The 24332-nt window shown below is 47.2% G+C and overlaps 1 protein-coding gene across 9 annotated transcripts in view; it reads right to left on the bottom strand.

Annotated features, from left to right (window-relative positions):
- Positions 1 to 24332, bottom strand: part of LOC117554401 (NLR family CARD domain-containing protein 3-like) — a 74545-nt gene that overhangs the window by 25989 nt on the left and 24224 nt on the right. For 2 of the 9 annotated variants that reach the window (XM_034228831.1, XM_034228827.1), the window contains exons 6-9: positions 21149 to 22961; positions 20452 to 20616; positions 15617 to 15784; positions 6052 to 6219 (exon numbers count right to left, since the gene is read on the bottom strand). The exons of 4 other annotated variants lie outside the window; for them this stretch is intronic. In XM_034228831.1, coding sequence (XP_034084722.1) covers positions 6052 to 6219; positions 15617 to 15784; positions 20452 to 20616; positions 21149 to 22961 — 2314 coding nt within the window. Of the gene's footprint in view, positions 1 to 5348; positions 5389 to 6051; positions 6220 to 14913; positions 14954 to 15616; positions 15785 to 20451; positions 20617 to 21148; positions 22962 to 24332 lie in introns of those variants that run through there. 3 more of the 9 variants (XM_034228836.1, XM_034228828.1, XM_034228837.1) reach the window with 3 other exon arrangements.

Genomic DNA, 24332 nt, shown 5'->3' with positions numbered 1-24332 from the left:
AAATGTGTTCTCTGCTTTTAACCCATCCTAGTACCAGGAGTCTAGAACCAGGAGTCTAGTACCAGGAGTCTAGTACCAGGAGTCTAGTACCAGGAGTCTAGTACCAGGAGTCTAGTACCAGGAGCAGTGGGCAGCTATTGTACAGCGCCCGGGGAGCAATGGGAGTGAGGGGGGAAGGGGGATGTCTGGTGCCTTGCTCAAGGGCACCACGGCAGGAGGTGAACTGGGACCTCTCCAAGTAGAAGTCCACACTCCAAATAGGTCTTGTCGGGGACTTGAACCGGCGACCCTATGGCTCACAGTCCAAGCCCCTACTGACTGCCATAGATTTAGTCCCTAATTTTGATCTCAAAATGGACCAGATTGATGCATTTAACTTCAACATTTAAAAAAAAATCTTCCCGGGGGAGCTTGCCCCCGGACCCCCCTAGAGGAGGTGAGGTCCACCACCTTCCCACACCCCCTGTTAAATTGTCTCACCCACATTGAGGATGCCCTGCTACGCCCATGTTTTATTCCATGTGTCAAGTCAGGCAAATTGGGTCAAAATGTTATTGCATCAATGATCTGTTAACATTAAAATCACTAAATATTATGCCATAACTATTTTGCTCTAGGGGCTCAGGTAATGTGATTAATATATGAATAATTGTCCAAAATAACATAAAATGCATAGGGTTTTTTGTTAAGTAACATACTTTCGTCGCCGGCCGGCCGATACATGCCGCGCATTAAGTGGGCCTGTCTGTCAATTAATCCCCGGGTCACTTTTTCCCCCCAGTCCGCCCCTGCCGCCCGGTACTCAGTAGATGCGTCATGAAGTGCCGAACGGACATTCTCATCGCTCTAACCGCTGGAGTTTCACAGCGGCTGTCAGCTGTTTACTCCTGTCATTCAAACAGAACGTGCTGGAGAGGGGGCGGGGCTTATCTTCTCCATGTAAATACTGTGGTGGAAACGACTGTCAAAATTAACCTATTTGACCGTGATTTAATAGTAATACACGTTTCAAAATAATAATAATAATAATAATAATAATGCCGAATTAACAACATACTGAAAACTGTTAGTAAAACCATGTTTTAATGCTTTACAATTTACATACCTAGATGCACGTGTGTTGTGTTTATGCAGTGCAACTCCCACCCAGTGGGTGGCTATGTAGAGTGATAGAACAGAGCAGGCACGCCCCCGAGAGAAGGAAAGCAAGTCACGTCACAAATTAGCATTTCTAAAATGTTAGCGTGGATTAATAAAAGTGCAAAAAGACAGCGGTTGTCGCCGGAAGAAACTTCAAATACAGAGAATGCTGTGCCTGTGTTGGAAATTGTGTCTGATGGGGAGCTTTCTTTAGTTGATCCTCCTGCTCCAAGTTCTAGTGCATTAGCATTAGCACTAGCTCCGCCGCCTCCTCCAGAGCCTCTAACGTTAGCTGCTGCTGGCGCAACTGCCACCACCAACACCGGGCAAAGCGATGCACCTGACTGCTGGACAACGGACCAGGTGCAATATTTTTGCAAGACCAATGCATGGCTCCTTCTTAAAGATAAGAAGCTAGGATGTCGGATATGCAGAGATGTCAAATCTTTGGGAATACACACTGGACAAGGACTGAAACTGTCAACTGAATGGGGTGAGTGTGCAGTGTCTCATTTCGGTGTTGACAAGGGCAAACAACAAGCTAGCCTGAGAAAAAAAATCAAAGAACATAAAGAATCACAAGCCCATGTAAAAGCTGCTGACATCCTTACATCTGCTTCACGTGAAACTATTCAACATCAAGTGCAGTCTATGCATAAATCTGAATTAGACACCACTATCAGAGTTTTTCGAACGGCATATACAATTGGCAAACATAGCCGGCCATTCACAGACATGCCAATTGATTTGAATGTACAGAAACTGAATGGGCTGAACGTGGGCAGGGTTTTGCACTCCAATAAAACCTGTGGCGAAATCATCGACCACATAGCTCATGAGCTGAAGAAAAAAATGGCAAAAGACATTACAGAAAACCAAAGAAAACTCTGTGTTTTGGTCGATGAATCTACCACTATTAGTGGTAAAACGGTGCTTGTTGTGTGTCTACGCTCAGCATTAGCTGATGCTGAGCCCGAAACGTTTTTTTGGGAGCTGATCGAGTTGGATGGAACAACGGCTGATGACATCACAAAGGCGTTAATGGAGTGTCTTGGAAGAGATTTTAACGAGGACTTTTTAGGTCAGTATTTCGTTTATTTTGCATGTGATGGGGCTTCAGTCATGCTAGGGAAGAGAACAGGCGTTGCTACCCAGTTGTGTAGTAAATTCCCAAGCCTGTTTGTGTGGCACTGCTCCAATCATCGTCTAGAGCTGGCAGTTGGGGATGTGGTCAAGGAGGTCTCAGGGCTCAATCATTTCCAGATCTTTTTTGACAAACTCTATTCCTTGTTCCATGCCTCCCCAAAAAATCAGAGGCAGTTAGCGCAGTGTGCGCAAGCAGTCGGACAGCGTCTCCTGGTGATAGGGCGTGTTTTGTCCATCCGCTGGGTGGCTTCAAGTGAAAGGAGCGTCAGAGCAGTCTGGGAAAACTACCGAGTGCTTCATGATCACTTCACAAATGCTGCAAACGACACGAGCAGGGATTCCAGAGACAGAGCAAAGTACAAGGGCCTGGATGATGTGCTCACATCTGCAACGTTTGTCAGCAATCTGGGACTGATGTACGATGCGCTCACAGAGCTCAGCGACCTCTCTCGGCAACTCCAAAAAAGATAGATGACACTGCCTACAGCAGATAGGCTCTTAACTCGAGAAATACGAGTTTTTGAATCTATGGTCACCATGCCTGGCCCACACATGATTACAGTTCATACAGCTCTAGCTGAGAAGTCCTTCAAGGGTGTTGCCCTGCGTGAGAATGGCAGGCTTGTACAGATTCATGCAGGTCAGTTTTTCCGCAGTATGGTAGAGAATCTGAGACACAGAATGACTTCCACAACCTCCTCTCATGTCAGCACAAGAGAAATCCCATTACATGGCCGGGAGGCCCGGGACAATCAGCTAATCCAGGACATGAAAGTTATCCATCCTGGAAGTTGGCCTGAAGAGGAGTTAGACGTACAGTATGGGGACGTAGAGGTGCTACGTTTGTGCGAAGTGCTGAAAGTGGACAGAAGAGAGACTGTTCAGGGCTTTCGCGAATACAAGGAAACCAGGGCATCCCGTACACCTGCTGCCATGGAGCCTCTACTGAAAGCAGTCCGAACCATCGCTGTCTCCACTAGTGAGTGTGAGCGGGCATTCAGCTGCATGAACGATATCCTTACTGCAAAAAGGAATGCTCTCTCTGTCAGCCGACTGTCCAGCCTGGTTTTCATTAAATGTAATGGACCATCACTAGGACAGTTCAATCCGGAACAGTATGTGAGGTCCTGGCTGGCAAAGGGAAGGAGAAGTGCTGATGAAAGAGCCTGTCCAGCTCCAGCCCCTGATACTGATGTCCCCAAGGCCTTCTGGAGCCTTTTCTAACAATGTGAAGTATATTGCAAAGCAGCTCACCCAGTGAGAAGACTTTTGGCATAATGTGCCGATTTGTACAGATCCTGGAGATAGAAGGACTTCAGACCAACCAGGGAGTTATCTGATCAGCTTGGTGTTCAATGTAACTCTTTACCATGGCTCAGACTTTGTTACTTGCAGTTACAGTTTCTCATTTTAGATTGTGCAAATTTTGCATTTGTTTTTACATGTTCTTTGTTCATGCTCTTTATCATTTTTCTGAGTTGGAAAGTTAGATTGCATCATAGTTTACTTTATACATATTTGTATTCTTCAGTGGTGAAGTATATTGCAAAGCAGCTCAGCCATGTGAGAAGACTTTTGGCACTTTTTCGGTTTTCGTTTTCTGAGTTGGAAAGTTAGATTGCATTCAAAATGTACAGAAATACTTAATTTTGTTAAAGCTTTTTATAAAAAATGCTTCTGACCAGAGCTTTGTTTCCTTGTCATTAATGTTGAACACCACCAGAGGGGCTCTCACCTGAAAGGTCTCTGCTTCATGTGTCTTCAGCAGAAGATGTAGACTTTGATTGCTATATTTTCAGTTAATATTGACCTTACTGAGCTTTAGCCATATCCGCTGCCTATCATAAAAAATGTTAAGTACAGTGAACCTTTCTAAAATATACAGTAGTAAAGAGACAAACCCACCAGCATTATAGTAGCCAAATTCTTGTTTGTGGGCTGTATATATAAAATTGACTTGAAAAAGTTGCTGATTTTAGAGTACTGGCACCTTTTTCATTCCAATTCAAGCACTGGCTCAGACCCTCACTCATATAGAGGTCGGAACATGTCATAAGTATAAATGGATACAAGCATAAATAAATGTAGGAATAAAAACATGAATAAATATAGTGCAGTGTTTTCGGTGAGATTCAGCTTGTGTGCTGTGGCTCAGCTGGAAAGCAGTTGACTCACGACCGCAGGGTCCCTGGTTCAACGACTGAACAATACGTCTTTTTTGTTGTTTATAAAAGCTACAGCTAAATGAGATAATATAGTTAATAAATGTATTCTTTGATATGGTTTAGCCTTTCTCCGGCTACAACATGGTTACGTTTACGAATATTATTAAGGAATACAAATCCCTCTTTGCAATGTGTACCAGCCTCCTTAGGCTTTTCAATCACAATCATTCAACTGGAATAAAAACAATATTGTTAACATGAAAATATTTAATGTTCGTTGTTTAGAGTTATTCTAAGGCTTTACTCATTGGGAACTCGGTATGAGATGGAGCACACTGTTGAGATGTCCAATCTGCCTGTTTTATACACTTTGACCAACTGTTTGAACTGTGTTCAAATGAAGCCCATGATGAAGCCTCATGAGATGAAGCCCATGATGAAGCCTCATGAGATGAAGCCCATGATGAAGCCTCATGAGATGAACCCTTTTGCGAACCAATTGGCTGGAAAGCTTCAAAGCATCATAAGGCTTCATCTCGCCATCACTACTGAAACCCCTGTTAGTGTTTGTATGTGTTTGTTTCTACTGTGTCTCTCTCTCTACCTGCTGGTCTGCTCCACACGGCTGGGAGCAATCTCCAATCAACCCCACCTGCAGCCTGCTCATCGGCCACACTATGAAAGCCTGCAGCCTGCACTCATTCCCTGCCGGATTGTTGCCGTGAGCGGTTTGTTGCCATGAACGGTTTGTTGCGGCCGCTCTAACTTTTTACCAGCATATTCTTTGACAGCTTTGCCTGCTTTTGCCTCACACTCATTTGTGTGTCTCTCCCAGGAGGAATCCAAGGCCTCCACACTCCCAAGACCAGCCAGGCCTCTCCACGCTGGAACAACTGTTTCCCACTGCCGCCATCACCAACCTCCACTCCCAGCTCCCCTTTTATAATAAACAAATGTTACTTTCACAGCTGATTCCGAGTCATCCTTTCACATGTGTTAATAGTCAAATTCGAATAGTTAAGTAAACTATCAAAATCATCCTAATGGCCACAGTGGTCAGTCCACTTACCCAGGCATTTTGAGTTGAACAATTACAGGAATATTATGTCTTTATGTTCTAATAATGTAAACATATTTTAGTAAATTGTTACCACAGAACATTTGCATAATGTTTTAAATATAAAGCATGTTATCCTTCTCTCAAATAATAACATTCTGGCAACATAAACAAATCTAACTTGCAGCTGAAAACATTTTAAGAACAGTAGGGCAAAATGTTCAATGTTATCAAAAACCTTTTACGAATGTTTTAGAGACCGTTATCCTACCTTTCAGAAGAACGTTCTGGAACCAAAAGAAAACTTCTCATTGAAAACATTCCTAGAACAATGAATGTAACATTCTCAGAATGTTTTTAGAACCAAACATTTCTAGCTGGGCTGCTACAGTCAATGAGCTAAACCACAGAAGAAGAAAGTAGACTTTAGCATTAAGATGCTCAGTGAGGATCAGGATCATATCAGCCTGATGTCTGCAGCTCAGAGTCAATACAACTCTCACATATTCATCTCAGCACAGAAGTTAGAGATGGAGAACTGACCTGAGAGTCTCCAGTCTGCAGTCTGGACTCTCCAGAAGATCTCTCAGCAGCTCTCCTGAATCCTGCAGAGCGTTCTGACTCAGGTCCAGCTCTCTCAGATGGATGTTGGACTTCAGAGCTGAGATCAGAGCAGAACAGCTGATCTCTGACAAGCTGCATCTAATCAGTCTGAATAAAGAACACATGAAGTAAGTTTAGAAAACAATGTTCCTGATTGAAATAATGAAAGGTTTAATAATCTGATTATAGCTGGAGAAGTAGAGAATGTAGACGTTTATAAAGTGGACACTCCCCACAGGTTAAAAACAGTAAGATCCAAAAAGTGAAAAGAGCTCTCATTAATATGAAAGACAACGTTCTTCACCTTCAATAAAAAGTGGAGACTTCACATCATAAACTCTGCTCCTTCTCCACTAACTCGTGATGTGCAGCCAGACTAATCAAACCCACAGAAACTGATTCTGTTACATCAGTCTTGGACCTAGTCATAGTAACTAGGTTTGTTATTAAGTTAGAGTTTCCAGAGAATCGTCTCTTTGCTAATTATTACGTTAAGTGAGCTGACGCCAAGCTCAGAGGAAATGCAAAGAGGCTACATTTAGATATAATACAGTTAAGTGTTAGTTAATGTAAGAAATATATGTGCGTTCATGTGCAGACGTATACAGTTTGTTAATTGGATCATTCATATCCTGCAAGACTCCTAAAGAAGTCATGAGATAATGACCTTTCCACATCTGGAACATGTCCAAGTTTAGGAGACCTGACAATGTGTGTGCGTTAAACATGTTTAGGAACATGTCCGTGTGTCCTTTAGAAACCTATATCTGCCCTGTGTGTCTGGTACTCGTGGGAGCATTGCTGTTTGAGTGCTGAGAGCAGCTCATGTTTCCCCATTGTTGTTTGGTGGAGCGCAACGAAATAATAATGAGTCATCTCCACTATTTCTGTGTTTGTGTTTCATTGATTCCTCTCCGTTTCATTCTTTCCTGTTGTGAGTGCTACATCTCCACAACATTTCAACTCAAGATCACAGAGTCTACAAAGAAGTCCGGATGAATTTAGAAGAAATGTGATCACAATAAATAGAGAATATTGATCTCAGGAACAGTGGAGACATAGATCACAGCATCTTCAGTGTAAACTATTCAGTCAGTCTTAGCATCATGCAGCTTCAGAAACATGTTAGAAACAGCAACAACTGAACATATTTGTTAGTGTTTGATCGTTTTAATAGAAATATTTAATTATTGTATTCATGTGTTTATAATGTCATTTATTTAAAAGCATGATGGAGAATAAAAGATGAATTTCAGGTGTTTAAAGGTTCAGAGTGAATTATGCAGAGTATGATTTTTCTTTAACAAAGCTCTCCCAGCTAGCGGGGAACGTTCTCACAACGTTGGCTAACGTTACCTACAGCAGGGGCACTCAAATACAAATCTTACCGGAGTCCGGACTTTGAGGATGCCTGACCTACAGGTTCTAATAAGGTTTTAAAGAAACGTTTTAATCTGATGTTCAAAGAACCTTTTTAAGATGTTTATTTTTTCAAATAATGTTCCTATAAGGTTTAAGGTTAACTAAGACGTAACGTTTTAACTGCAACATTCAGAGGATGTTTTCAGGATGTTATTGAGGCCTGAGATGACAAAGTGTTTTTATAAAACGTTCCTTTAATGTGATATGTTAACGAAGGTGGAACGTTTCGCCTGCAACATTCTAAGGATGTGTTTTGGACGTTGTTGGGTATCACATTAAAGATGTTCTTTATAAAGCATTCCCTCAATGTTACCTGATAACCAAAGAAGAACATTTTGAAAGCAACATTTGGATAATGTTTTCAGGAGTTTATTCTTTTTTTATAAAACATTCCTGTGATGCGAAATATTAACACGGTCAACGTTAGAGTTATTTGTAGTGCGCTTTAAAAAACAAACTGATGTCACCACATTTTCCTTTAAAAAAAAATAAAGCACGTAATTCATGGTATTGCACATTTGCGTAGGCATGTCTGAGTTCCCAGCTAGACATTGTTGGTTCTAAAAACATTCTGAGAATAATACCATTCATTGTTCTAGGAATGGTTTCATCGAGAAGTTTTATTTTGGTTCCTAGAATGTAGAAAGGTAGGATAACGTTCTCTTAAAACATTCTTAAAATGTTTGGTGATAACATTGCTCGAACATTATACCATAAGTGTTTTTGTTGTTTATGCACATATCTCTATTCATATGGATCGAATAACACTTAGAAAACCAAAGACAGACATATAGAGGAACGGACCGACTGTCACTGCCCGTCCCTGAAACGATAGTTACGGCTGTAACTACGGTTCTATGAGTCCCGGATGACCGCCAGAGGCGGTGCTTTAGCACTGGATGTGTCCATCGCGCGCATGCGCAGCTCGAGTACCAATACCAACAAAGTCACCTGTGACCCACGTGACACCGGCTATATCAGCCGGTGTCGTCAGTGGATCTGTTCCCAGAATCTTCTCGCGAGCACACAAGAATTCTGAGTGACAGGATACTCTGGCGGTCATCCGGGACTCATAGAACCGTAGTTACAGCCGTAACTATCGTTCTATTTCGTCCCTACTGACCGCCAGAGGCGGTGCTTTAGCACTGGATGACCTATACCAACCATGTCATGAAGAATCCAAGCACTTACTCACCTAGCTGGAAGCAGCGGAGCTTGGCAACAGGACCACACCCAGAGGGTGAGGAGTGGCGACATTGACTCGGTAGAACCTGGAGAATGTGCCAGAAGACGCCCATGATGCCGCGGCACAGATGGTCTCCAGGGGCACCCCTCTTAGGGCAGCCCACGATGTTGAGATGCTTCTTGTAGAGTGGCATCTCACCCCTGATGGCAGGGGGCGGCCACTGGCCCCATAGGCATGTGTGATGGTATCAACCACCCAGTGGGACAGCCGTTGCTTAGAGAGAGCACGACCCTTCTTAGTGCCACCATGGCAAACGAAGAGCTGCTCTGACTGCCGTATACCGGCTGTAGCATCAATATACGCCCTCAGGGCACGCACAGGGCACAGCAACTCAGGTGTGCCGCTCTCCTGTGGAATGTTAAAGCGTGCCAGCTGGATAGGCCGATTGGAGTGGGCTAGTGGAAGCACCTTGGGCAGGAACGCCACATTCGGCCAGAGGGTAACGCCCGAGTCATCGGAGTTCCACCTCAGGCATGTACTGCTTACGGAGAGGGCATGAAGCTCTCCGACTCGCTTCCCTGAGGTTACGGCAAGCAGAAATGCTGCCTTCAGGGACAGCCACTTAAGCCCGACCTGGGCCAGGGGCTCGAAGGGCGGAGATGATAGGGCATTCAGCACTAGGGGCAGGTCCCAAGCCGGGGCCCTTGGGGTGCTAGGGGGACGCTGCCGTAGAGCCCCTTTTAAAAAGAGGGACACCAACCTGTGGCGCCCCACTGTGGCGCCATCGACTCCGACATGTCGGGCAGAGATCGCAGCCATATACACCTTCAAAGTGGAGTGAGAACGTCCACTCTCCAGAAGGGACTGCAGGAACTCCAAAATGGTGGTCACGGAGCAATGCCCCGGATTCTCAGCCTTACTCACACACCAGTGGGAGAAGAGCTTCCATTTGCACTCATACTGTGCCCGAGTGGATGGAGCTCTGGCATTCAGGATAGTTTCCCTGACTGATGCCGTGACGCCGCTCAACAGTGGGTTGGGCCCTGCAGAGGCCAAACCCAGAGCTGAAGGCGGTGAGAGTCGGGACGCCAGATCTGACCCTTGAGCTGTGACAGAAGGTCCTTCCTGTCGGGGAGACGCCAAGGTGGGCTGCAGCAGAGACTGCGCAGCAGTGGGAACCAGACTCTCCCCGGCCAGCGGAGGGCGACCAGAAGGAGCCTGTGCCCCTGAGTAAGGACCCTCTGAAGCGTCTGCAGTATCAGAGGCAGCGGCGGGAAGGCATACAGGAGAGTGTCCGGCCAGTCATGCGCCAGGGCATCCTGACCCAACGGGCTGGTCACCTCCGTCCAGGAGAACCAGAGGGGGCAGTGCCTCGACTCTTCTGAGGCAAAGAGGTCCACCTCGGCCCTGCCGAAAAGGCTCCAAATTGTCTCCACCACCTCTGGGTGAAGCCTCCACTCCCCCGGTGGAGGCTTGCGCCGTGAGAGGAAATCTGCGACCTGATTCAGGTCTCCTGGCAGAAAGACTGCCTGCAGACTAGCGAAGCGGGGGAGCGCCCAAGGCAAGAGGCTCTGTGAAACACGGAGCAGCTGTGTGGACCTGGTGCCCCCCTGGTGGTTGATTTTGGCAACGGCGGACATGTTGTCCGAACGAATGAGCACATGCCTGCCCGCCAGTTGGGGTAAAAAGTGCATGAGTGCGAGCAACACAGCCCGCAGCTCCAGCACATTGATATGGTGTGCACCTTCCTGGGCAGACCACTGCAACTGCACAGTGCTGCCCTGCCACACCGCACCCCACCCCGAGAGACATGCATCCACAGTGACCGTCTCCCGGCGGGATGGGATGGCGCCCATAGGCACACCCATCAGAAGATAGGCCCTGTCCCTCCAGCGGGACAGAGAGTGGAGGCACCGCTGAGACACCCTGACTCTCTTGTGCCTGTGCCGCTTGGCGTCCAAGCGAAAGTTGTTCAGCCACATCTGCATGGGGCGCAGTGATAGCATGCCCAAGGGCACAACGACTGAGGCAGCTGTCAGTCTGCCTAAGAGCCGGAGGAACTGGATGTAAGGCACCCTCTTGCCCAGTCTGAAGATGCGAAGATGGTGGGAAATGTCGTCCACACGACGAGGTGTCAAGTAGGCCCTCATGGCGACCGAGTCTTGGACCATCCCCAGGTAAGTGACCTGTTGGGAAGGGTCCAGGCAACTCTTCCCGGTGTTCACTGTTAGGCCCAACCGGGCTACATGGGATGAGAGGCGCACCGTATCCTGGGCCACTTGGGCCCGGGACGGCGCGCAAACCAGCCAGTCGTCCAGATATGGCAGGACCTTCATGCCCTGTGCCTAAAGGGGAGCGAGCGCTGCCGCTACAACCCTGGTGAACACCCTTGGAGAGAGGGAGAGACCAAAGGGAAGCACCCGGAACTGATAATGTCGGCCCTGAAAGGCGAACCTCAAGAACTTCCGGTGATGGGATGCAATTGGCACGTGGAAGTAGGCGTCCTTCAAGTCCACGGTTGTGAACCACTCCCCCTGTGTGACAACACGAAGGGTGTCTGCTATGGTTAGCATATGGAAGGGCAGTACCCTCAAGAATCTGTTGATTCCTCTGAGGTCCAGAACTGAAAGTACGCCGAGTAGAACCCCCCCGCCCTGAAGCAGGGGGTCCACTGGCTCGATTGCGCCCTTGGCCAAGAGGACAGACAACTCTTGGGCCAGAGCTAAGGCCTTTGCCGGGTCGTTGACAACTGTCATACTGACCCGGCCGAAGGCTAGGGGCCGGCGTCGGAACTGCAATTCGTAGCCCTGGGTTAGGGTGGAAATCACCCAAGGGTCGGAAGTACAGGCAGCCCAGTAGCTGAGCTGCTGCTGGGAAAAACAGCCGACGACCGGCCTCGGGACTTCAGGGCCTAGCCCCCCAGCCCCTGGGGCCCCCTGGGGGGCGCCGGTAAGGCTCTGAAGCACGAGGCCGCCTGGAAGCCAGGCGACCTGGGGCACGAAAGCCATCGGCCGGTTGAGTGGGCTGCTGGGACCTCTGCAGACCACCCCTGTAAGACGGTGGCTGAGTGCGGCTGCTAGAGTGGCCCCTGGGCCTGCTGGGAGTGGCCACGGGTCTGCGAAGACCCGAGAGCTGCTGCCTGGTCTGCCTAGCTTGTGCAGCGCGCTCCAGCGCCTCCAGGGCAGCTGACCCAAACAGCTCCCCTGGCACGACTGGCACGCTACGGAGGACTCTCCTACATGTCTCCGTCAGTGGTGACTGAGCCAGCCAAACCTGGCGATGAGTCTGTACCAGAAAGGACATAACTCGTCCCAATTCCCTAGTCATTAGGGCAAAGGCCTGCAGTGATGCATCACTGAGGCCCAGCAAAGAAGGCTCGGCCGGAGCCTGCTGCAGCGAGGCGGAGACGGCCAGCATTAGATGGGAGAGGGAGTTCCCGATACGACCCATGCGTGCTGCTGCGTCGTAGGCCCTACAGAGCAGCCCATCTGTGACCCTGCACTGAGGCTGAGGGCACCTGACCACAGGCCTTAGAGCCTCGTCAGGAGCCAGAATCAGGGAGGCGATGGCAGGCTCAATGGGTGGCATGCCACCCAGCCCCACCCTCGCCGGGTCCTGCATGGCGGCCAAGGTCCGGGCATCGGAGCCAGCGTGGCCGAGGGCCCTGGTGTTCCTCCAGCATGCCTGGAGCTCCCTCAGGTACTCCTCTGAAGGAGGAACGGTGAGGGGGACAGGCGCTGGGCTACGCCTGAAGAAGGCACTAGCCTGAACTAAGTCGGCCTGCGGAACCGGAATCTGCAGGTGCGCCAGGACCGTACGAATAATGGCCGCCATGGAGTCGTCATCCACGCCCTGCCGAGACCCCTGAGCAGAGGAGAGGGAAGCCTCCTCGAGCGGGACCTCGTCCTCCGTCTATTCATTGAAGAGGTTAGCCGAAGCCGCTAGCGACAAGGCATCCTCATACAGAGGTGCGGCAACCGAAGGAGGGGCGGCAACCGAAGGAGGGGCAGGCGGCACACTAGCAGCACCTATACCGGGCCCTGGCTGAAGGGCCAAGAGGAGCGACTTCATTGTGTCCATGTCGGTAGCCAGCTGATCCACTTTAGAGGACAGCCTGTTTCTAGTCCTCCTATTGGGGGGTGCACCCATGGCCATCGCTCCCTCAAGTCGCCGGGGACGGCCGAACTGATCTGGAGGAGGATGTGACCAAGAGAGGTGTCCGTTTGCTGCCGCCAGCTGTTCCACCTCAGTGAGTCTAGCCATTCTGAGTGCCCGGGGCATGCAGCTACAGTTCATGCAGGCCCCTACCGTGAGAGCCTCCCTTAGATGCTCGAGGCCGAGGCAAGAGGGGCAGCGGTCATGGCCGTCCTCGGGCTCAAGAGAAGCCATACAGGCGCTACATGCATGAGCCATTCTGTAGGTAGCCAGACGCAGCGTAGCCGGGAGCGGGTGCGGGAACACAGCCTTCACCAGCTACCTGCTTCACAGAAAGAGTAGAGCCGCGCCGCTACTCGCCAAACAGAAAGAGGGATGTAAGTATACCCACGTTACCGGCAGAGGGAGCGGGAGCGAGAGCACTGCCTTCACCTAGCTGGGTTAATAAATAAGGCAGTTTACCAGGAGCGGGGGCGAGAACACTGCCTTCACTGGTTGAGCTAGAGGCGAGTGCCAGATGCAGCGTAACCGGGAGCGGGTGCGGGAACACAGCCTTCACCAGCTACCTGCTTAACGGGAACCGGGCAGTTTAGCGTCTACCAGGAGCAGGGGCGAGAACACTGCCTTCACTGGTTAATTTAAGACAAATGCCAGATGCAGCGTAACTGGGAGCGGGTGCGGGAACACAGCCTTCACCAGCTACCTGGTTAACGGGAACCGGGCAGTTTAGCGTCTACCAGGAGCGGGGGCGAGAACACTGCCTTCACTGGTTAAATGAAACACGAGTGCCAGATGCAGCGTAACCGGGAGCGGGTGCGAGAGCACAGCCTTCACCAGCTACCTGCTTAAAGGAATAAACAAGGCAGTTTAGCGTCTACCAGGAGCGGGGGCGAGAGCACTACCTTCACTGGTTAAATTAAAGACGAATGCCTACCTGCTGAACGGGAAGAGTAGAGCGGTGCTGCTACTCGCCGAACAAACAAAGGGGATGTAGCTACACCCCAAATCAAGAAGCTTTACACAAGCTAAGACCGGAAACTGGCTTCTAAAGAAAAAACAGCACGGGAAACTCCGGTGCTTAACACGGCGTCAGCCGAGTGGCTGCAGCGCAACTGCTAACTAGCTCAATGCTAATGAAGTTCGCAGAATAAGTACAAAAGCACAGCAAGGGCAACTCCTGGGAGAGGGAGCGGAAACACCACCGTCACCATAAAAGTTGAAGCCCAAAAAGCAAAACAGACAGTAACGGGACAACTAGGCTGGGAGAGGGAGCGAAAACACTGCCATCACCAACCAAGCCGACACCAACCTGTCCGAACAAAGTCTCTGCGCAGCCAGCCACAGCTCCTGGAGGACGGGTAAACCCGCGGCCCCGACTGGATGAGTCGCGAAGCTGCACGCAGCCAGCTGTTTGCAGAGAATCCTTAACAAATATTCCAACCGAACGAACGCTGTAGGCTACAAAAAATGTAGCCAAGGTACTCTCGCACAGCGAGAAGATGAAAGGAACAGATCCACTGACGACACTGGCTGATATAGCCGGTGTCACGTGGGTCACAGGTGACTTTGTTGGTATTGGTACTCGAGCTGCGCATTTGCGCGATGGACACATCCAGTGCTAAAGCACCGCCTCTGGCGGTCAGTAGGGACGAAATAGAACCCCTGTTAGTGTTTGTATGTGTTTGTTTCTACTGTGTCTCTCTCTCTACCTGCTGGTCTGCTCCACACGGCTGGGAGCAATCTCCAATCAACCCCACCTGCAGCCTGCTCATCGGCCACACTATGAAAGCCTGCAGCCTGCACTCATTCCCTGCCGGATTGTTGCCGTGAGCGGATTGTTGCCGTGAGCGGTTTGTTGCCGTGAGCGGTTTGTTGCCATGAGCGGTTTGTTGCGGCCGCTCTAGCTTTTTACCAGCATATTCTTTGACAGCTTTGCCTGCTTTTGCCTCACACTCATTTGTGTGTCTCTCCCAGGAGGAATCCAAGGCCTCCACACTCCCAAGACCAGCCAGGCCTCCTCTCCACGCTGGAACAACTGTTTCCCACTGCCTCCATCACCAACCTCCACTCCCAGCTCCCCTTTTATAATAAACAAATGTTACTTTCACAGCTGATTCCGAGTCATCCTTTCACATGTGTTAATAGTCAAATTCGAATAGTTAAGTAAACTATCAAAATCATCCTAATGGCCACAGTGGTCAGTCCACTTACCCAGGCATTTTGAGTTGAACAATTACAGGAATATTATGTCTTTATGTTCTAATAATGTAAACATATTTTAGTAAATTGTTACCACAGAACATTTGCATAATGTTTTAAATATAAAGCATGTTATCCTTCTCTCAAATAATAACATTCTGGCAACATAAACAAATCTAACTTGCAGCTCAAAACATTTTAAGAACAGTAGGGTATAATGTTCAATGTTATCAAAAACCTTTTACGAATGTTTTAGAGACCGTTATCCTACCTTTCAGAAGAACGTTCTGGAACCAAAAGAAAACTTCTCATTGAAAACATTCCTAGAACAATGAATGTAACATTCTCAAAATGTTTTTAGAACCAAACATTTCTAGCTGGGCTGCTACAGTCAATGAGCTAAACCACAGAAGAAGAAAGTAGACTTTAGCATTAAGATGCTCAGTGAGGATCAGGATCATATCAGCCTGATGTCTGCAGCTCAGAGTCAACACAACTCTCACATATTCATCTCAGCACAGAAGTTAGAGATGGAGAACTGACCTGAGAGTCTCCAGTCTGCAGTCTGGACTCTCCAGAAGATCTCTCAGCAGCTCTCCTGAATCCTGCAGAGCGTTGTGACTCAGGTCCAGCTCTCTCAGATGGATGTTGGACTTCAGAGCTGAGGCCAGAGCAGAACAGCTGATCTCTGACAAGCTGCAGCCTCTCAGACTGAATAAAGAACACATGAAGTAAGTTTAGAAAACAATGTTCCTGATTGAAATAATGAAAGGTTTAATAATCTGATTATAGCTGGAGAAGTAGAGAATGTAGACGTTTAGAAAGTGGACACTCCCCACAGGTTAAAAACAGTAAGATCCAAAAAGTGAAAAGAGCTCTCATTAATATGAAAGACAACGTTCTTCACCTTCAATAAAAAGTGGAGACTTCACATCATAAACTCTGCTCCTTCTCCACTAACTCGTGATGTGCAGTCAGACTAATCAAACCCAGAGAAACTGATTCTGTTACATCAGTCTTGGACCTAGTCATAGTAACTAGGTTTGTTATTAAGTTAGAGTTTCCAGAGAATCGTCTCTTTGCTAATTATTACGTTAAGTGAGCTGACGCCAAGCTCAGAGGAAATGCAAAGAGGCTACATTTAGATATAATACAGTTAAGTGTTAGTTAATGTAAGAAATATATGTGCGTTCATGTGCAGACGTATACAGTTTGTTAATTGGATCATTCATATCCTGCAAGACTCCTAAAGAAGTCATGAGATGATGACCTTTCCACATCTGGAACATGTCCAAGTTTAGGAGACCTGACAATGTGTGTGCGTTAAACATGTTTAGGAACATGTCCGTGTGTCCTTTAGAAACCTATATCTGCCCTGTGTGTCTGGTACTTGTGGGAGCATTGCTGTCTGAGTGCTGAGAGCAGCTCATGTTTCCCCATTGTTGTTTGGTGGAGCGCAACGAAATAATAATGAGTCATCTCCACTATTTCTGTTTTTGTGTTTCATTGATTCCTCTCTGTTTCATTCTTTCCTGTTGTGAGTGCTACATCTCCACAACATTTCAAATCAAGATCACAGAGTCTACAAAGAAGTCAGGATGAATTTAGAAGAAATGTGATCACAATAAATAGAGAATATTGATCTCAGGAACAGTGGAGACATAGATCACAGCATCTTCAGTGTAAACTATTCAGTCAGTCTGAGCATCATGCAGCTTCAGAAACATGTTAGAAACAGCAACAACTGAACATATTTGTTAGTGTTTGATAGTTTTGATAGAAATATTTAATTATTGTATTCATGTGTTTATAATGTGATTTATTTTAAAACATGATGGAGAATAAAAGATGAATTTCAGGAGTTTAAAGGTTCAGAGTGAATTATGCAGAGTATGATTTTTCTTTAACAAAGCTCTGCTACAGTCAATGAGCTAAACCACAGAAGAAGAAAGTAGACTTTAGCATTGAGATGCTCAGTGAGGATCAGGATCATATCAGCCTGATGTCTGCAGCTCAGAGTCAACACAACTCTCACATATTCATCTCAGCACAGAAGTTAGAGATGGAGAACTGACCTGAGAGTCTCCAGTCTGCAGTCTGGACTCTCCAGAAGATCTCTCAGCAGCTCTCCTGAATCCTGCAGAGCGTTGAAACTCAGGTTCAGATCTCTCAGATGGATGTTGGACTTCAGAGCTGAGGCCAGAGCAGAACAGCTGATCTCTGACAACCTGCAGCCTCTCAGTCTGAATAAAGAACACATGATGTAAGTTTAGAAAACAATGTTCCTGATTGAAATAATGAAAGGTTTAATAATCTGATTATAGCTGGAGAAGTAGAGAATGTAGACGTTTATAAAGTGGACACTCCCCACAGGTTAAAAACAGTAAGATCCAAAAAGTGAAAAGAGCTCTCATTAATATGAAAGACAACGTTCTTCACCTTCAATAAAAAGTGGAGACTTCACATCATAAACTCTGCTCCTTCTCCACTAACTCGTGATGTGCAGCCAGACTAATCAAACCCACAGAAACTGATTCAACTCAAGATCACAGAGTCTACAAAGAAGCAGCACCAGAGTCTGAATAAAGAACACATCATGTAAGTTCAGAGAACAATGGTCCTGCTTGAGATAGTTCAAAGTCTCATCATCTTTTCAGACCTGGAGAGGGTTCAGAGGCCGAGGTCAACAATGATGTAGATACTTTTAGAAATGTAATAGTAGGCAGGGGCGGACTGGCCATTGGGAATACCGGGAGTTTCCCCGGTGGGCCGGAGGGCCAAAAAAAAATCAAAAAAAATCAAAAAGTTTATCAAAAAAAATCCTGCCTAAATCCTACCGGCCCACATTTGTAAGTGTTCCGGCCCAGCCCAGTGGGGTGTGGCCAGGTTTGGGTTGTAACGGAATACATGTAACGGTGTTACGTAATCAGAATACAAAAATCAAGTAACTGTATTCAGCTCGCGTTACATTTGAAAAACGAGTAATCTGATTACAGTTACTTTCGTAAACCTGAAGTGAATACATTTTGGAATACTTATTGGAATTATTGGTGGAAAGATTTCCTCACAACATTTAATGTTCATTACTAAAGGTACAGCCGAATCATCACAACGCACAAAACTGCGCAGATGGACCAAAAAGGGGAGCGTTGCGGGTCCGCTCAGTGAAACAATAACAACGTAACATGGAGGAACAAAAGTCTGCGTATAAATCGTGTGTGTGTGTGTAGAGGTGTGTGTGGTTAAAACACATCAACCACACCGCTCTTTAGCCTTTCTAATGATTCTGAAGGTAAACACAGTGAAAGGCGGTGCGTGAAAGGCGGTGCGTGAAAGGCGGTGCGTGAAAGGCGGTGCACGCTCCTCTTCTCAGAGGCTGAGTTAACCCTCCCGCTGCCTCCTGGTGCTGCAGAGATTTCATGAAGTGAAGGAGGTGTTCCTTCTATAAAACAGCTGCGGGCAGCAGATACTGTGAGGGTCACAGACATGAATACATAGATCAAGGCAGACTGGTGCACACACACTCCTGTTTTGTCAATCCGGTGCTTAAACAAAAATACACCCCTGGCCGAAATGTCCTTAAAATGAAGTCCGAGTTCGACATTTTAATTAATGTCCTGCCAACACTGGCAGGACAGAAGGCGACACGCCCTTTCTAAGCCATGTCCTCACATCCCAAGCTGCATCCCCAAAAAGTCCATTATGTTGTTACAACAGGGTTCAGGGGGAGAGGCTGTACGGCTGTACCCGTAGGATAGAAAAGGGGGAAGTGACGTCTGACTCAGAGGTCGCGCGGCAGTGGAGAAGAACGTGTTGCCCACATTCTGTTACTGAGTTTAGGCTAGTTAGCTAGCAGGTTTATTGTTTTGGGTGCAGTCACTTTGCCTCCACTTGCTGTTCAAATAAATGTTGAAGGAAAAAGTTAATCTGTTTACAGTTCTGTTTCATATGGGTGTTGAAGAGGAAGAAGAAAAGAAGAAGAAGAAGAAGAGAAGAAGAAGAAGAAGAAGAAGAAGAAGAAGAAGAAGAAGAAGAGAAGAAGAGAAGAAGAAGAAGAAAGAAGAGAAGAAGAAGAAGAAGAAAGAAGAAGAAGAAGAAGAAGAAGAAAGAAGAAGAAGAAGAAGAAGAAGAAAAGAAGAAGAAGAAGAAAGAAAGAAGAAGAAGAAGAAGAAGAAAGAAGAAGAAGAAGAAAGAAGAGAAGAAGAAGAGAAGAGAAGAAGAAGAAGAAGAAGAATTGGGAGGGATGAAACCCTCTTTAATGGTCACACATGCAGAGCACACAGCACACACAGTGAAATGTGTTCTCTGCTTTTAACCCATCCTAGTACCAGGAGTCTAGTACCAGGAGTCTAGTACCAGGAGTCTAGTACCAGGAGTCTAGTACCAGGAGTCTAGTACCAGGAGCAGTGGGCAGCTATTGTACAGCGCCCGCGGAGCAATGGGAGTGAGGGGGGAAGGGGATGTCTGGTGCCTTGCTCAAGGGCACCACGGCAGGAGGTGAACTGGGACCTCTCCAAGTAGAAGTCCACACTCCAAATAGGTCTGGTCGGGGACTTGAACCGGCGACCCTACGGCTCACAGTCCAAGCCCCTCCTGACTGCCATAGATTTAGTCCCTATTGTGCTCTCAAAATGGACCAGATTGATGCATTTAACTTCAACATTTAATAAAAAATCTTCCCGGGGGAGCTTGCCCCCGGACCCCCCTAGAGGAGGTGAGGTCCACCACCTTCCCACACCCCCTGTTATATTGTCTCACCCACATTGAGGATGCTTCCTACGCCCATGTTTTATTCCATGTGTCAAGTCAGGCAAATTGGGTCAAAATGTTATTGCATAAATGATCTGTTAACATTAAAATCACTAAATATATGCTGTAACTATTTTGCTCTAGGCAACTCAAGGGCTCAGGTAATGTGATGACTATATGAATAATTGTCCAAAATAACATTAAATGCATAGGATTTTTTGTTAAGTAACATACTTTCGTCGCCGGCCGGCCGATACATGCCGCGCATTAGGTGGGCCTGTCTGTCAATTAATCCCCGGGCCACTTTTTCCCCCCAGTCCGCCCCTGATAGTAGGTAACTATAAATGCGTTGATAATGCATCAGAAGAACCTCCTCCATCTCCCTCACAGCTCATCAGTCCTGACAGCATCTCCACTGACTCTTGGAGCACAGTGTGAGTCTGTCTCACACACTGTCCCCTCACACATCTACTTTCTCTGCTTTCGGTTATTCTTGTCAAATATTCAGCCATTTAGAAAGAAATGTGAACTTATTAAAATATCTTTGTACTCAGGCAAATGATGGAATTATAAATATATCAATTATAAATACAGTAGAAAACCACATGAACTACAGCCAGTGATCTGACCTCAGAGTCTTCAGTCTACAGTTTGGACTCTTTAGTCCAGAACTCAGCTGCTCCACCTCTGAATCCTGCAGGTCTACTTCCAGCTCCAGCTCTCTCAGATTGGAGGGGTCAGACTTCAGAGCTGAGGCCACGACTTCCCAGTCTAAGAATCCACTGTCAGGAATTCTGTTAGAACACATATTACAGAATTAGTTTATATAGAAAAAGGGGAAACAACATATTTACTTCATGCATTTGAGGAAAAACATTTTGAATATCATGATCTGATTACCACTGGATGTCTGTCTATTTCATATGTGGTAGAGTGTGATCTGATCCCATGTCTGTCACCTCTTTGCTAGCTACCTTCTAGACTAGAGAAGACCAGAGTCAACATAAATCAGATATTGCTCTGTGTCTAATTTAACGATAAAGAAACTGCAATCCTTTCATAATAACTTTACTGCATTCAATGAGATATGTAAGTTATTCTGTATGTTCTATCACATGTTGCTGTGATAAAACATCCTTCATATGTTGTTGACAAGGAAAATGAAGAGAAGAAAAAACTGTACCATTTTTAAAGTATTAGAATAATTGTATTAATTCAATTTTGCTCTCACAGTATGTGAAACAGCAAAAAGTTGTATAGTGTTTATTTTAAAAACTAAAATCCTTATCTGCACTAATCTCTAAAGTTAATCACATCTGGACTCACACAGCCTTCCTGCAGTTCCTCACAGCTGGAGTCAGTCTCCGTCGTCCCTCCTCTGATGTTTTGGACTTCTCCAGGTCCAACTCATCCAGAACCTCCTCTGACATCTCCAGCCTGTAGGCCGGAGCAGGGCAGCGTTTCACAGAGAGTCTCTTCTCTGATTTGTTCTCTGACTTCAGGAACTCTGTGATCTCCTGATGTACTGAGTGGTCCTTCATCTCTGTCAGACAGTGGAGGATGTTGATGCTCCTTTCATCAGAGTCTTCATCACTTCTCATCTTCTTCAGGTTGCTGATGGCTCTCTGGATGGTTTCTGGTCTGTTGTCTGTGCGACCCAGCAGGCCTCCTAACAGACTCTGGTTGGACTCCAGAGAGAGGCCGTGGAGGAAGCGGACAAACAGGTCCAGGTGGCCATTTCTACTTCTGAGGGATTTCTCCATGGCTCTCTTTAGGAAGACATCCAGGGATGGGTAATCCTGATCCCTGCTATCATTGTCATCGTCCCAGTCTCCCTGCAGGAAGTCCTTCAGCACCTCTGTGTCTCTGCTGGTGTAACAGTGCAACAAGTAGACTGCAGCCAGGAACTCCTGAACGCTCAGATGAACAAAGCAGTAGACTGTTTTCTGGAAGATCACACTCTCTCTTTTGAAGATCTCTGTACAAACTCCTGAGTGCACCAAGGCCTCGGTGACACCAAGACCACAGCGCTGCAGGTCTTCTTGGTAGAACATGATGTTTCTTTTCTCCAGATGTTCATACGCCAGCCTCCCCAGCTTCAGAAGAAGCTCCCTGTCAGCCTCCGTCAGCTGCTGTGGACTCGTCTCATGTCCCTCTTCATACTTCTGCTTCTTCCTCTTGGTCTGGACCAGCAGGAAGTGTGAGTACATGTCAGTGAGGGTCTGGGGCAGCTCTCCTCTCTGGTCTGTAGTCAACATGTGGTCCAGAACTGCAGCAGTGATCCAGCAGAAGACTGGGATCATACACATGATGTGGAGGCTCCTGGAGCTCTTGATGTGAGAGATGATTCTGCTGGACAGGTCTTCATCACTCGATCTCCTCCTGAAGTACTCCTCCTTCTGGGCGTCAGTGAAGCCTCGTACTTCTGTCACCCTGTCCACACACTCAGGAGGGATCTGATTGGCCGCTGCAGGTCTGGAAGTTATCCAGACGAGAGCCGAGGGAAGCAGCTTCCCCCTGATGAGGTTTGTCAGCAGCACGTTGACTGAGGACTGCTGTGAGACATCAGACACAACCTCATTGTTTCTGAAGTCCAGAGAAAGTCTGCTTTCATCCAGGCCGTCAAAGATGAGCAGCACTTTGCAGACAGCCAGCTGCTCTGCTGTGACCTTCTGTAAGGTTGGATGGAAAACATGGAGCAGCCTGAGAAGACTGTACTGCTCTCCTTTGATCAGGTTCAGCTCCCTGAAGGAGAGCGGGATCACCAGACTGACATCTTGGTTCCCCAAACCCTCGGCCCAGTCCAGAGTGAACTTCTGCACTGAGAAGGTTTTTCCAACTCCAGCGACTCCGTTGGTCAGGACCGCTCTGATGGGAGTCTGTTGGTCAGGTAAGGCTTTAAAGATGTCCTGGCACTTGATTGGAGTGTCATGGAGGGGCTTCTTCTTGGAAGCTGTCTCCAGCTGCCTCACCTCATGTTGGGTATTAACCTCTTCACTCTGGCCTTGTGTGATGTAGAGCTCAGTGAAGATGCTGTTGAGGAGGGTTTCACTTTTATCAGTTCCTTCAGTCACACGTTCATATCTCCTCCTCAGACTGAGCCTATGTTCATCTAGAACCTCCTGCAGACCACGTTCTGCTGAAAGAGAAGGAAACGTGAGATTTAAAAAAATGTTTTAAATGAACTTATATTATGTACAACACAACAGGAAGAATCCTGTTTTCAGGTCTGAAGACAGCAGGAGACAGCAGTGTTTACCACAGAATTATACTTGTGGTGGTAGCCGTGCACGACGGGTGCTAATGGAGCACGCTCATGAACTGTTAGTTTGCCGGAGCGTCGCAGCGGGGTTACTGCAGAGCGCATAATTGCGCCGCATTTGCGCATGAGTGATGTGCAACAACATTTTACTTCTCTTTTTCTCGTAAGGTCTCCCTTTCTGTTGGTTGTTATTAGCAGACCCTTCACACCATGGCAGAGCGAACAGGTACAGGAGGCGTAGAGCGAGGGATCATTGTCCACTAGTTCATCGATCGCAGGTGGCGTAGTGCTCGCGGACGGATAAAATAAAAACCTAAATGGGTCGCGAAATATACTTGGGTGGGCGTTAATATACCTGCCCAGTAACAAGTGTTAGCGTGAGGGAATGCTCCGGTTTTGGGACAAAATTAACATGGGATCACTCCGGTCATTGTACGTCTCACTGGAATATTAACGGTCAGATTGAATACAACATCGACCCAATTTCTCCGGTCAATGACGGGAGAGTTTTGAAAGTGACAAAACACTGTTTCACACATTTAAAAACAATTAAACAATGTTTACCCAGGATTCAGGCACCTTCCCTGGCTTGTAAAATGCGGTGATGCGCCCTGGAGGTATCAGACTATTTAAAACATGTATACCCAGGATTCAATCACTTTTCCTGGCTTGTAAAGTGCTGTGAAGCAGCCTGTTCTCTGGGTGCAGTCTGGGTGCAAGAGCCATGCGCTGCAAGGATCTCTCTGGGTGCGCTCTGTGAGTCTCACAGCCCGCTTCTCTCTGGCTGCTCTCTCCCTCTATTCACAGCACTTTTCCCCGCCTTTCAGAGACTTATTGCAGGGTAGAAAAGCCTTGTGCATCACCCTGGATCTCTGCCTATGTGCCTGTGAGTGTGAGACTCTGCTAACAGCAGTGACTCTGCTGTACTTATCTTCTTGTACATTTCATGAGTCAAATGTGGACGAAATGGACAGTTTCCTGTCCATATGACCGGCTGTTTATGCAGTCAAATGTGCATTTGAATTAAAACAGTTTAATGCACTTTTAACACTCATCTACCCACGACTCAAGCTGCTTTCCTGGGTTACAAAGTGCTGTGAAGCAGCCTGTCCTTTGGGTGCAGTCTGGGTGGGAGAGCCATGTGCTGCAAGGAGCTCTCTGTGTCTCTGTGTGTGAGTCTCACACCCCGCTTCTCTCTGGGTGCTCTCTCTGTATTCACAGCACTTTTCCCCAGCTTTCAAAGACTCA

The sequence above is a fragment of the Gymnodraco acuticeps genome, unplaced genomic scaffold, assembly GCF_902827175.1.
Source record: "Gymnodraco acuticeps unplaced genomic scaffold, fGymAcu1.1, whole genome shotgun sequence".
Classification (NCBI taxonomy): domain Eukaryota; kingdom Metazoa; phylum Chordata; class Actinopteri; order Perciformes; family Bathydraconidae; genus Gymnodraco; species Gymnodraco acuticeps.
The sequence above is the reverse complement of the archived record's forward strand: the minus strand, read 5'-3'. Positions and strand labels throughout refer to the sequence as shown.